Source organism: Tiliqua scincoides, chromosome 2 (assembly GCF_035046505.1).
Source record: "Tiliqua scincoides isolate rTilSci1 chromosome 2, rTilSci1.hap2, whole genome shotgun sequence".
NCBI classification, from domain to species: domain Eukaryota; kingdom Metazoa; phylum Chordata; class Lepidosauria; order Squamata; family Scincidae; genus Tiliqua; species Tiliqua scincoides.
This window is the reverse complement of record NC_089822.1, coordinates 145,237,304-145,250,875: the sequence shown is the minus strand read 5'-3', so window position 1 is coordinate 145,250,875 and position 13,572 is coordinate 145,237,304. Positions and strand designations below refer to the sequence as shown.

Genomic DNA, 13,572 nt, shown 5'->3' with positions numbered 1-13,572 from the left:
ATCTTTCAGAGTTTGGTCCTTTGTTGTAAAATCATTAATATGTGCAAAAGCAGTTACTCACTGTTTCTCCCAGTTGGGATCAGGAGTGAGGGGGTAAAGAAAAGTTTTCACAGAAGAGGTGGACGTTAGCTATGATGTGAAGGAAAAGACAGAGAGAGGTGACACCACCTTGATTTAGCCCAGGCACCATCATTTTACACAACTCTGTCGGGAGCAGATCAGGATAGGGGCAGTGTAAAGTTTTCCTGGCAAATAGGACAGAATCAATGGATTGTTGTGTGCATCACTGCCAGGTAGGGCCTGTGCAGATGCAGCAACTGTATTTTTCAAGGTTTTATGTCATATACTCATGGTTGAGTTCTAAAGCCTCTTCACTCCAGCACAGTCATTGCTGTTGTGATATTGTATTTGTCTTTGTACAAATGTCAGACATTTGTCTCTGACTGTCACTCTTAATGGTTAATACCTCTCTTTGCACACTTATACTATGCAGTTTTTGAATTGCTTTAAATAAGTGACTACTTTCCTGCTTTTCAACTTAGATCTTTGTAATCCTTTCTCATCCCTTCCTTGATCCTTCCTCTGTAATGATGCAGTAAAAAGTTTCCTGTTGCAGTACAGCATACATCTCTACTTATAAAAAAAGGAAATAAAAGAACAGGATCTTCCCCCATTCAGCCTGCAGTCTCCCCTCACTGATTTTGTTTGTTTTTGAACAGTGATCACACTAATAGTATAGAATCAGGCTTAGCATCATCTGGATCCATAAGATATTACTCTTATTACCCTGAAAAGAATTATGATCTGTTTAATCCTTAAAGCAGATTTGTTCGGATATTTTTGCTTAGTAGGATTTGTGTGTGTAGAGGAATAGCATTGATTTTGAATAAAGTAAATTTGATACACTTCTTTTATATTAGACATTTTGGTAGAAACGTATTTTATCTAGTATGAAAGGTGTACTGTGTCAGACTGGCCAATTCATTGCTATATAAAACAATTACCTATTTTACTGAGTACAAGCTGTACATTATGGTTCCCACCTCCAGCTGCAATTGTTTGGGTACACATATGGAGGAATCCTCCTAAGAAGCATCTGCTTTCATAGTCGCTGAAATACCCAATGCCCAGTATGTCTGTGTGCATGGAGTTGTCCGAAATACTAAAGGTGCTATGGGGAAGTATTTCTATGCATGTGAATGTTATGGGTGCATTGGAACTATAATGCCCTTTGGGGAGATAAAGTGGAGTAGAAATATAATATAATAAATAAATAAAACATGTACAAGAATCCTCCAGATTAGGGTATTTTGCTGTAATTATTTGTGCTGGTTAAACACAATCTGATATTTGCCAGGGAAATTGTGAGGAGTAAATTTATAAACTGGGAAGAGAAATGGAGGATCTGCTTCTGAAGATATCAGATGTCTTCTTCTGTTAACTTAGGGCACAATCCTAACCCCTCATGCATCACAGACACTCGCCTATAAGTTGACCCACAGATAAGCCGAGGGCAAGTTTTGAGCCAACAATCATGGAATTTTCTATGATCCCCAGATAAGTCAGGGGTTAAACTTAGGGGAGTGTCTGACTATAGTTTTGTCTGATTTTACCCGAGGCCAGATCCTGAAAAATAACCTACCATTAATTGTTACCTGTCATCTCGAATTTATTAAAAACACAGTAAAAGATCATAAGATATATTTTTATTCTTTTTTAAATTCTGGTCTTCACCACCTTTTTATAAACACTATCAGAGTAAGTGCACTGTAAACAACATACCAGTGGTTCCCAACCTGGTATTCATGTACTACCAGGGACACTCAACAGGACCTTTAGGGGTACTTGAAAAAGAATGGAATAAAGGCAGGAAAAGGCAGGCCGTGCTCCAGAATGCACAGCCTGGAAGGGAGGTAGCTCGTTGGCTGTGAAAGCCCCACCAATAGCTAGTTTTTGGTCATCAATTCACGTATGAACCAGTGATTGAAAACTGGCACAGTAAAAAAACTGAAACATAATATGGAAAGTGATCAATCAGCCAGAATTTCTCAGCATACTTCTGGCGCAAAACAGTGCAAAGGCAGAGTCTTCTGTTCTTCAAACAAATGAAAAGAGAAAATATGTGATGAATACATGAAGTCTGGGCTTTCATATGGAAGAGATGAGGGCTTATCTTACTATTTACAAACATTTTGCTAATAGGAAGGGTACAATTTATGGAAATGGGCTGCCAAGGGATATGCAAGTGAAAAAGGTTGGGAACCACTGCAGGAGAACCATGAATCAAATCCACCTTTAAGGTGTCTGGTGTGTTAAGCCAGAAGCTCTACATACAACAGACAACCCATAACACATAACTGGGAGTGTGCAATTCAATTCACAGCAGAGAGATGCAGCTGCATATATTTGCAACTCTTTTTACTCAGAAGTAGACCCACTGCTTTCCATGGGTGTTATTCTGAAGTAAGGGTGCACTGAATTGTAGCCTGGGAAGGAGGGTCCCATCCTGGTGTTTCCAAAAACAGACCTGCTTTGCAAGCATTTGCCAAGCAGAACCAGAACCAGGCTGCAGCAGAAGGAAAGGAGAATAAAAGGTTAACTTTGGCTGGAATGTCCCCGGAAAGTTACTATAGCAATAAGGAGGTGGTGCCTGCCTGAGCTGAGTGGAGGAAGGAAACTTTTCAGAGTTGAAAGGCTCTGCCCTCTGATTGACCAGGAGATCAGGCAGAGTGAGAATTGGAGCTTAATTACTTGGCAAAAATTTCAGGTACTATATGTGAGTATCTACAGTAAGTGCTTTCCAGCACTGACTTAAGGGCAATGCAGCTCTGAGTTAAGGGAACAAACATTCCCTTACTCTGCGGAGGCCTCCCTGAGTGACACCCAACTGCAGGATGCAGCACACGTCCTGCTGGCACCGCTATTCCAGTGCTGGAAAGCACTGACAGAAGGAGTTAGGATTGCGCCCATAATCTTTTATTATACATGTATAATAATGTGTTGGTGGTTAATTGCTGTTTCAGATCACTGGCAGTGAATAATTATAATTTGTGATGCAGAATTACATTTATATGTAGTCTTTGCCGTCATCTTTAAGGCTGCAGCAACTTTTCTACATGTGCTTAAGCACATTATTGCCCTTTGAGCTAGGTGCAGGACTGCAGGTGTAGATGGCTGTTCCTGATTGTTTGTCTATTTAACTTGTTCATTTCATTTGTGCAGGAAGTCCTGCTTCCACTTTTCTTTTTATTTTGGCTAATATTAATGAGCATGATGTATCCAAACAAGAAATATGATGAGGTGCCTGATTCTGATCTATATTCTGTGGATCACTCCAGCATATCTGAGTTTGTTGTTGGCTTCACACCACCAACTGATATGACAAGAAAAATCATGTACCATATATCTTCAGAATACTTTAGAGAAGGTATTGTGAGCTTTCATGTTTCTCTGTCCGTTCACAAATGTTTATAAGTGTATAATCTTAATAATATTTTCTTTATGTCAAAGGTTTAGTAATTGGAATGGTTGCTCAAACATGTTCTTTGCTTGGAAAAGTATTTCTTCTTTGTGGTTTCTGTGCAATCACACGTAGTAGAATTCTATGCATGCACAAACGGCAACTTCAGAAGCTTCCAGAGTTGCTTTGAGTATCCTATTCCTGATCTCCCATGGAGAAAACCTAATACATTCCATGTACTTTGATGGCTGGAAGAATGCCCAGTCCCTCAGTTCTTTTTGACTACAGGGGCCGGTGTGATCCATGGGTTTGGCATTCACGGATCTCCAGTATCCGCAGGTGCCAAACGCCACCCCTCAATTTCCAAGCGCAACCAGAGCACGGCTTCTGGAAGTCTTATGCTTTTTAAAAAAATAATTGGGGGCATTCTGAGGACTGCAGCGGCCACAGACAACTGCATGTGGCCTCTGTAGGTCTCAGAAAGCCTCCAGGCCTGACTGGAGTCCAACTCTGGTTGGGTTCAGAGATGGGGGGAAACCATGGGTTTGAATACCTGTGGTTTTCCATATCCACAGGGATTCTATTTGTGAAACAAATCCTGAGGAATGCTTCCTTTTGATTTTCATTGCTCAGAAAAACACTGAGGCTTTAACCTCGGTTTCATCTTTATTCTGTATGTTGTTAGTAATTCATAGTTTTACAAAAAAATCTTTTTTTAAGCAGTTAGTAAGTTAATTGGTCCTGCCTTGTATAGTGAGCATGGTCACCTTAAAAAAGTGTTGCTAGTGTGGGACACAACCTTTGTTTCTTCTGTTTGAGAGAGAATCACATTGTGAACACCTGCAACCAATGTAAAAAAATTTTCCACTCACTTGAGGAAGACAACAGGGAGCTTTGCCTTGCGTCAGCACTCAGGGAATCAGCACTCACTCCTGCTGAGAGATGTCTGTACCTCCTGCAAGCCTGTCTCTTTCAGCACCGCCAGCTTCCTCAATGCCGATGAATCAGATGGCACACAAATTCTCTGCAGAGAACCATTGGGACCAAGATAGTGCCCACAAAGGGACACAGCAGATATCTTAAATCCCACTCTGTGAAGTGGCTAATACTAGAGATCCTCCTAAAAAGAAGGCATCATTCAGAAACCAGTTCTGCAGAAAAAAATGGGGCTGTGACAGCAGTACCTTTCACCTCAGTGACACCAACATGAGGGGCCAGGGCTAGCCTTAGGAGCTGCCGGGCTCAATTGGAAGCAATTTTGTAGGGCCCCAGGTCCACAGTCAAGGTCTGTAGAATCTTAGCAATATTAATAAAATACAATTTGAACTTAGGGTGCAGTTCCTAAACTAACTGAGGGATTAGGCATTCTTCCCACCCTCAAGACACACAATGTGCATAGTGTGCCTTGCATTCAAGAGCAGAGCAAAATGCTTAACAAAGTTCTAGAAGCTTCTTTAGTCTCCTTCTGTAGGACTGAATCCAGGCTTTTTGTGATATTAGGGCAAACCTTGTGGCATGGAAGAACAGAGCTGAACTGAGTTCCTTCCCTTCTCTAGTACAGAACCCAGAAGCCTTCAGTGACAATTTTTTGCCACTGTTTTAGGGCCCAATCCTATTCAGCTGTCCAGCTCCGATGCACCTGCAATGCAGCCCAGTGGTGAAGGAACAAACATTCCCCATTCCCTTTCCTTACGGAGGCCTCTGTCACTGCTTCCCCCCCTCCCCATTATTGCAGGATGCAGCTCACGCCCGTTGGCACCACTGCATCAGCACTGGAGAGTTGGATAGAGTTGGACCTTTGATCACAGGAATAAGCCACCTAACATTTATATCTTCCTGGAAAAAAGAAAACATTGTCAATAACCTTCTCGTATCCAAGCAATTGCATGAGTATCCCTACTGCTGTGTTATGAGTCTGCTATGGGTACTGCTGTGGATCTAGCAAATAGCATTCAGTTGACCAGCTTTCATGTCTTGTGACCCTAGTGAGTGAAAGTTCTGGCATAATATGGCCACACTGGGCATTATTTGAGTGGCACCTTATCCAGTACAAGGAGCACATCCTGAGTATAAAAGTACATATCTCTCTTGTTTTGCAAATGTGAGAAAGCTGTGTTCATTTACAGGATACTAGGGATCGCACACAGATAATTTTAACTTGGTTAGGCATTGCTTTGTATAACTTCTGGAGCTCCCATCTAGCTGTTCAGAGATGAGTGGGCAACTTTGATGTTTTGCAGGAATAATTACTGAAGAATTTCTAAGTGAGCCTGAAATGCAAAAGGCTAGTCTTCGGAGCCCTCAAAATTTTGTGGGTATCATTTTCAAGAATTCCATGTCCTATCATCTCAGATTTCCTCCTGCAAAGGTTCCATTATCTGCAATTTCTGTGGAATCAAGAGGTAATACTCTCTCTCTCTCTCTCTCTCTCTCTCTGTGTGTGTCTGTGTCTGTGTGTTGCATATGTACCCATTATTTTTAAAGAACGAAAGTTGGAAATTTCCTCTGATTTTGCCATGTGACATTGCATTTTCTGCCTCAAATAATATGACAAAACTCTCTACTAATAATGACCATTTAGGATGATTTTGCACATGATAACTATAAGACTTGTAAATGTTTGCAAGCTGCCTCCAGTCTTTCAGTGTTCTTGCATTTTTTGCACCCAAACATCCATAAAGAACTCCTTTTAATATGTTGCTGTTTCTGTCATGGAAGTAACTTGCTGTATAGAATTAAGAAGCCCTCCCTAGACTTTAGTATTTACAATTATCGGCAAGTCTCTAGCCTGACATTCTTGGGCAAGAAGGTTGAACACGTGGTAGTGACCAAGCTCTTAGAAGTTATTAGGGGAAACTGATTTTCTGGATTGATTTAAGAACATAAGAACATAAGAACAGCCCCACTGGATCAGGCCATAGGCCCATCTAGTCCAGCTTCCTGTATCTCCCAGCGGCCCACCAAATGCCCCAGTGGCCCACCAAATGCCCCAACTTGCTTGCTTCTGGCTAAGAATGGCTTTGGTCATCATAGTGGATGACCTATGCCAGGAACTGGACAGAGGGAGTGCATTCTTGTTGGTCCTTCTGGACCGCTCAGTGACTTTTGATACCATTAACCATGATATCATTCTAGACCACTGGTTCCCAAACTGAGTCAGGACCTGATTTTTGGTGGGTTGCCAAAGGGTGATGGAAAGATCAGATAACTGATTGCCTCAAGCCCTGACGCTATTCAAAAATTAGATACTGTAGCTTCAAAGAGCTCAGCTGCAAATTGCTCAGCTCTTGTAGTTTGCAAGATAGCTGCTCATTGCCTTGCAAGGAGCTGAGCTGAAGTTTGCAAGCATATGTAAATATAGGAGATAAATGTCTGAAGGCTTTTTAAGGGTTTTTATTACTTATAAATAAGTAAAATATTATTTATTTCTAGATCTCCTTTTTTAAAAAGTCTGGTAAATCTAGGTGGGTCCCAATAGAGTGTTGTTTAAAAAAGTGGGTCCTGGTACTAAAATTTTGGGAACCACTGCTCTAGACTGTCTCCTAGGTTGGGGCTTGTGGGCATTGTTTTATGGTTGCCCCACACCTTCCTGGAAAGTAGGTGTCAGAAAATGGTGTTTCTAATACATTGGCCTTTAGTCTTTGATATTCCTCAGGTTCCATCTTATCCACCATGCTTTTTAACATCTACATGAAACTGATGGGGAAGGGCACCTGGAGGCTAGAGGCTGGTGTCACCAATATGTGGATGACACCTGACTCTATCCCTCATTTCCATTTTTACCCAAGGAGGCTGTGGAAGTCTAGAACTGGTGCCTAGAGTCAGTGATTGACTGGATGAAGGCAAACAAGTTTAAATCCAAAGAAGACAGAGGTACTGTTAGTAAGGAGATTGAATATCTGGAATATGGATTATCAACTTGTTCTTGATAGGATACACTCCCTCCCAAGGAGCAGATTATAGTTTGGGAGCACTTCTGGATCTGGCCTTGACTCTTGATTATCAGGTGTTAGCTATGACCAGGACCAACTTTTAACCAACCAGTTTGCCAACTGTGCCTGGTCTTGGATCAGACAAACTTTACTATGGCTACTCATGCACTGGTAATTTCTAGAATGAACTATTGTAATGCACTCTATGTGAGGTTGCCTTTGAACACTGCTTAGAAAGTTCAATTAGAGCACAATGTAGTTAGCAGGCTCCTTGGAAGAGCTAAGGGTTGTTACCATGTTATGCCCCATTATCCATCTTCATTAACTGCGTGTGTGTTTCAGAACACAACTCAAAGTGCAGATGATGACCTGTAACGGCCTTAAGACTTTTATTTCTTGCTTTCAAGTAGTGTATTTTCTTTTGGCTCCTCAGTTGTCTGGTATTTTTGTACTTCCTTTTTTTGTTTTTGATTTGTTTTGTATTTTTAATTAAGTATAAATTGATTATACTTTTGATTATAAATTGATGGCCTTGATCTCCCATAAGGGTAGAACGGCAGGGTAAAGGATTTTAAAATCAATATGTGAGATGGTGAATGATCATTAGTCGATTGCTGCTATATTTTACTAAAAGGTTTTCTTTGTGATTTTATTGACTGTATTTTTATGGTTGTGATTAATGTAGTCCAGGGGTGTCCAAAGCTTTTGGCAGGAGGGCCACATCGTCTCTCTGACATTGTGTCGGGGGCAGGGCAAAAAATTTACATTGAAAATTTGAATAAATTTACAAAAGTTTACATAAATGAATATATTAAAGATGAACTTATATGAATGAATGAAGGTCTTGCAATAACTCAAGGCCTATAAAAGACCTTGCACAAAGCAAGACTGGACTTTCCTTTGCTGCCACTGCTGCCTCACAGAAGTGAAACAGCAAGCAGTGGAGGGAGCCCTCATCCCACAGCTCAAGCGAGAGGTCAAACAGTCACTCTCACGCTGAGAGCAGTTGTGTCGGGCCAGTGTGGGCTCCAACAAAGCTCCGGAGGGCCAGAGACTCATTGGAGACTGGGGGCTCCCTGAGGACTTCATTGAGAGGCCTTGAGGGCCGCAAGTGGCCCCAGGGCCGGGGTTTGGGCACCCCGATGTAGTCTAAATAAAGCTGTGTTTTAAGCTGTGCTTAAAGAGACGTTCAACATAAAAATATCAAAATGGTTAAACATCTGATGTCTGTGCACTAGAACTTTGCTCTAGTGGAAATCTAAGGTAGTCTATTGTTGCCAATATGACAACCAGAATAGTGGGGATGAAATGAGTCCATGGGTTTTTTGACATCGGAAGGCACTATGCAGGAAACTCATGTTAGCCTCGACTTTAGTGTGTTTGTGTAGTTAGCTGACAAAAATAAGTTCAGGTTTTCTTGTATGATTTGCTTTTCCATAGCCAGTTGTACAAGCCCTTCCAAGATATGTGAAGCTGAAACTTATTGGCGCTATGGATTCACAGCTCTGCAGATCTGTATTGATGCAGCAATTATACAGGCAAGTATAAATAATCAGTCTGGGGGAAAAATGAATAAACGTTGTTGTTATTGCAATTACTTTTACTTCCTTTGGAAATATAAATTATCTGACAAAACAACTTCAGTGGCAGTATGGAAACTGATTTTTACAATTTTTTTCTTTTTCCTTAGTTGAAGACTAATCATTCAGTTTTGGAAGACCTGGAATTAACAAAAGCTGTCATGATGGGAGAGTCTGCCATTATGGAAATAGATAATTTTCCACGTGCAATCATTTTGATTTACCTAGTAATTGCCTTTTCACCATTTGGCTATTATTTGGCAATCCATATTGTGGCAGAAAAGGAGAAGAAATTGAAAGAATTTTTAATGATGATGGGGCTCCATGACACTGCCTTTTGGTATGCAGATATGCTCCTTTGCTGTTTGATGTTAATGGCACAGAATAGATGGGCAAATTGTCTCATCCCATTTCATTATGTTATTCTAGCTGGGAAATAGCACATAATGTTTTGGTCTTCGCTTATCCTCACGATAATGCAATATGTTCTTGTGGGTAGACTCTTTGTGCTAATAGTTTTGAGTTCATTTAATTTGAAGTGATATGACCTCATTTGTGTACCTCAGCCTGTGGTTATGTGAAGTAAGCATTTCATATCAGCCTAGTAGATCACCATCAGTCTAGATTCTGATAAGTGAAGGGCAGTTCTGAACAATGTGGCAATTTTAGGTCCATTTTTAAGACAGGTATTTAAATCTAATACTGAACAGTCCAGTCTTGCAAATATAGACATGAAATAGCTTTTTTCCAGTTTCGTGCAGTATTTCTTCTCTTTTTCCTTCTGATTCCTACCTTAACCAAGAGCCCAATCCTAAACAATGTGCATTGGCTTACCGCTGGTGCGCACTGTTGCGAATGTGCCATAAGGCATGTTTGTGTTCCTAGTGCTGGGCGTGTGCCAGTGGTAGCTTAGTGCTGGCTGGCACTGGGCTACCGCCAGGCAGGCCCCCAACCTCTGCCACTCGGCGGTTGCGCAGACCACCGAGCAGCAGAGAGGTAAGTGGAGGCGTGGGGGGAGGCGTCCCAGGGAGGTGGGCAGAAGGCGAGGAGGAGGCGTGCTGGGGGGAGGGAGCAGGGAAGGAGGCGGGACCGGTGGAGCAAAGCTCCACTGGATCCAAAACCTCCGTGTCGGGCTTACCACCCGACACGAAGGCTTTTAATTCACCGCTGACCTTTGGATGTGAATTGAGTAGCCCCATTGTGGGGCTATTCCGTTTGCCCAGGGAAAATGTCCCCTTCTCCCGAAGAGCTGCCAGCGGCTGCCCAAAGCTCTTAGGATGTGGTGGCAACCATTTTTGGTGCTGCTACAACCCCGCGCTCTGGGCAGCTCAGGATTAGGCTGTGAGTCTGTTCATCACACACACCTGCCCTCCCTCTCTAAATAAATCTCCAGCTGGGTTGCAGTATGGATCAAGGTGAGAATTGGAGACAGGCACTCTTAACCCATGATAGCCTGGGTATCTGGTATCTTTATCATTGCCATTGGAGAGGTTGAAGTAAGGGTAGGAGAACTCAGAGGCATTAATCCCCCTACTTCTGTAGATGAAAACATTGGTGAGTACCAGAGACAAAACTTTTTCCTAGGTGATTCTGCAGTTATTGAATTCTCTTTTTAAAGAAATTTGACAAGCTCTCCCTCTTAATGATTTTAGACAGAGTCTGGAAACTTCAGTTCTGTAAGACATTTTATGATCAATTTTTTTTACCTTGTTGTTAAATTAGACTAGGCTGGATTTTTTTGACTTATCTGATGTGATAGTTCTTGCTGTTCTAAATATATATCTCTGTAAGCTATTTAGGATAACTATTTTTAAAGGAAGTGTACAATGACAGCTTACCTGTTGCACAAGTTGCTTTGCTTCTCCACTACTGGTGCCTTCTTATACAGAGGATGATCTTGTGGCAAGGTTGTGCTTACCCCTCAGAGCTTATCCAGTGGGGCTCACCTCTTTATCCAAGAGGAGGGGTACCAATACCATCTCCTCATTTTCAAAAGCACTATAGAGTTCCAAAACTGCTCTTCTCAGGTGTAGAATTCAGTGGTGGGACTGTACAGATGATTCAAAAATATTAGTTACAGGCAAATAATGCATATGTAGTTGTGCAAATGGCTTTGAATTCATGAACTTTCATTGTGTTTTCCTTTTTCTAGGCTTTCTTGGGTCCTACTATACACCAGTCTGATATTTGTCATGTCCCTTCTCATGTCCGTCATTGCAACATTTTCTTCGCTCTTTCCCAAAAGTAGCAACTTTGTGATATTTCTTCTTTTTTTCCTATATGGAATATCCTCCGTAAGTGTGTGTGTATGTCTGTGTATTCATTATCATTATCCAAAGGGCACTATGTTTTAGAGTCTTCCTTCCTAGTGACATACTTGGATAATTTGTTTTTCATGTGAATTATTTGCTTAGAATGGGTTGTAAGTACTTTGCCCCAGTAACATAGCAGGTTCCAAATGATTACATCTTCTTTCTCAGTTTGGTAGACATTATATGTATTTTGTTGATTGTACTGAAATGGTTACTCTGACTACATAACCTTTCTGCTGCATAGTAGATTTAATTGCAATATTTACTTTTTTCACACTGAAAACCTTTATAGCGTTTTTCTGAGTGTTCACTAAAGGCAGGTAAAATTCATCTTGGCAAATCTACCACTGATTTAAATGGACCTAGGTTATGCCCACTGTTTCTGATTTATCTTGGTTTCTGGCTTCTAGCAGCTAATATCTGCAGGTGTCTGGAAACCTCTGTCTGCATTAAGGCTGGGCAGCAGCATGCAATCTCTGAGTACTCCTTATCAGTTCCTGATGTGGTTCAGTGTTCTAATCAGTCATCTTTGATGTGGACGATTCCCATACTGTGCAGACTGTAGAATTAGGCCCCTCTTCTGAATGGTTCTGTGCATCTTGATGACCATGACTTTTAAAATCTCATGCAATGTAAGAACTATAAAAATTACACCATGTCGTGAAACTTGATCATCTGCATGGTTCTGAATCTAGAACTATGCATGGAAAACACTATTTTTGAAAAGGCAGTTATTGCCAGACCTTATTTTTCATCACATGAGGCAAATTTAATGTGTTCCTTATTATACGTACTCACTCTGATCTGTTACCAAAGAGAAACAATTTGTTGCATTTTATCAAAGAAATTATCTGGCTTATCAGGCAGACATTTGAGGTCTTGCATCAGATATCTTACATTATGTGTAAGGTATCTAGTGAGCAGATATGTTGTAGTTATTGAAAAAAAGTGTTTATCAATGGGGAAAATTGTATCAATTGTATTTTTAATCAAGATTTATTGTGTTCTAAAATACTTTTTCTGCTTCTGGTAGGTTTTCTTTGCGTTTATGTTGACTCCTCTTTTCAAAAAATCAAAGCATGTTGGCACAGTTGAATTTCTGGCAACACTTGCTTTTGGATTTGTGGGTCTGGCCATTGTCCTGTTGGAGGAGTTTCCAAAGTCCTTTGTGTGGTTACTAAGTCCTCTGTGTCAGTGCACATTTTTAGTTGGTGTTGCGCAGGTTAGTAAAGTATCTAATGTACTTGCTACCATGACATGCAGCCTGATATGAACGATAACCTCACTGCTACAAATATCTGATAGGATGATAATTTTTTCATCTCAGGAAAAAAATGTCATTTGCACTCACAGTTTCTGAATATTGTAGTCTAGTAGTATAACAAATGTCTACTTTCCAAGGATAGCTGCATCTATTGGTTTTCTTGTAACAGTGCAATCCTAGCCATGTCTTCTGTGAAGTAAGTTCCACTGACTTGAACAGCGCTTCCTCTCAAGTCAGCATATTCAATTTCAATTTCAAAACCTTTATTGGCATATGTGAAAGCATATATAGAATTGTTATAGCATGCATAGAATTCATTCATTTCATTTAACCTTTATTGGCATAAACAATTTCCAATCAATGACAACAATATCAGCATAAAAATGTACAATAAGCAGAGGGACAGCCAAGGTTGAAACCACTCATTGTTCAGGATCATTATGTAGGGGAGCAGAAATACATAAATATTTACGCCTTGACAACACTGAAACAAAATATCTTGCAACATATAACGAGCAGCACTCATTTCTCCCATCCAGCAGATACCAAACAGTGTCAATATCCAATCCATGAAAGTTTTCCAGAAATGGGAATAGGAATTGATGACATAAATCAGTATAATGGGGACAATAAAGTAATACATGGATCAAAGACTCAATGAAGGTTAAATCACAAGAACATAAGTGGGAACTCTCCAGTGATCTATTAAATTTTGTTCTCGGCACGTTTGTAGGCACCTTGCCAACATAAAGACTACGAATCTGAAGTGAACACATGAAAGATAGATAACTTGAATCCGAATTAGAGGGCCATGAAAGACCAAAATATGGAGGGGAACAAGATTTATGGGCTGCTGCTTGTAAATCCTGTTTCTCTATATCAAATAGTCCTCCGAATGAGTTTGTAGGCTGCAGCCATGGATAATCCTCCTAGCAGGTCAGGCGACAGACCAAGCAACTGAAGCCTTCTATAAAATAAAGTTAAGCCTGGAGAAAGAGTAACATCAGCAAGGATATTACTAAGC

General features: G+C 40.8%; 1 protein-coding gene across 3 annotated transcripts in view; it reads left to right on the top strand.

Annotated features, from left to right (window-relative positions):
- The window catches only part of LOC136641987 (cholesterol transporter ABCA5-like), an 82,181-nt gene that overhangs the window by 22,255 nt on the left and 46,354 nt on the right, over positions 1 to 13,572 (top strand). For all 3 annotated transcript variants that reach the window (XM_066618137.1, XM_066618135.1, XM_066618138.1), the window contains exons 4-9: positions 3,223 to 3,427; positions 5,701 to 5,862; positions 8,833 to 8,930; positions 9,083 to 9,312; positions 11,125 to 11,266; positions 12,318 to 12,506. In XM_066618137.1, the coding sequence (XP_066474234.1) occupies positions 3,223 to 3,427; positions 5,701 to 5,862; positions 8,833 to 8,930; positions 9,083 to 9,312; positions 11,125 to 11,266; positions 12,318 to 12,506 (1,026 nt within the window). The remainder of the gene's footprint in view (positions 1 to 3,222; positions 3,428 to 5,700; positions 5,863 to 8,832; positions 8,931 to 9,082; positions 9,313 to 11,124; positions 11,267 to 12,317; positions 12,507 to 13,572) is intronic.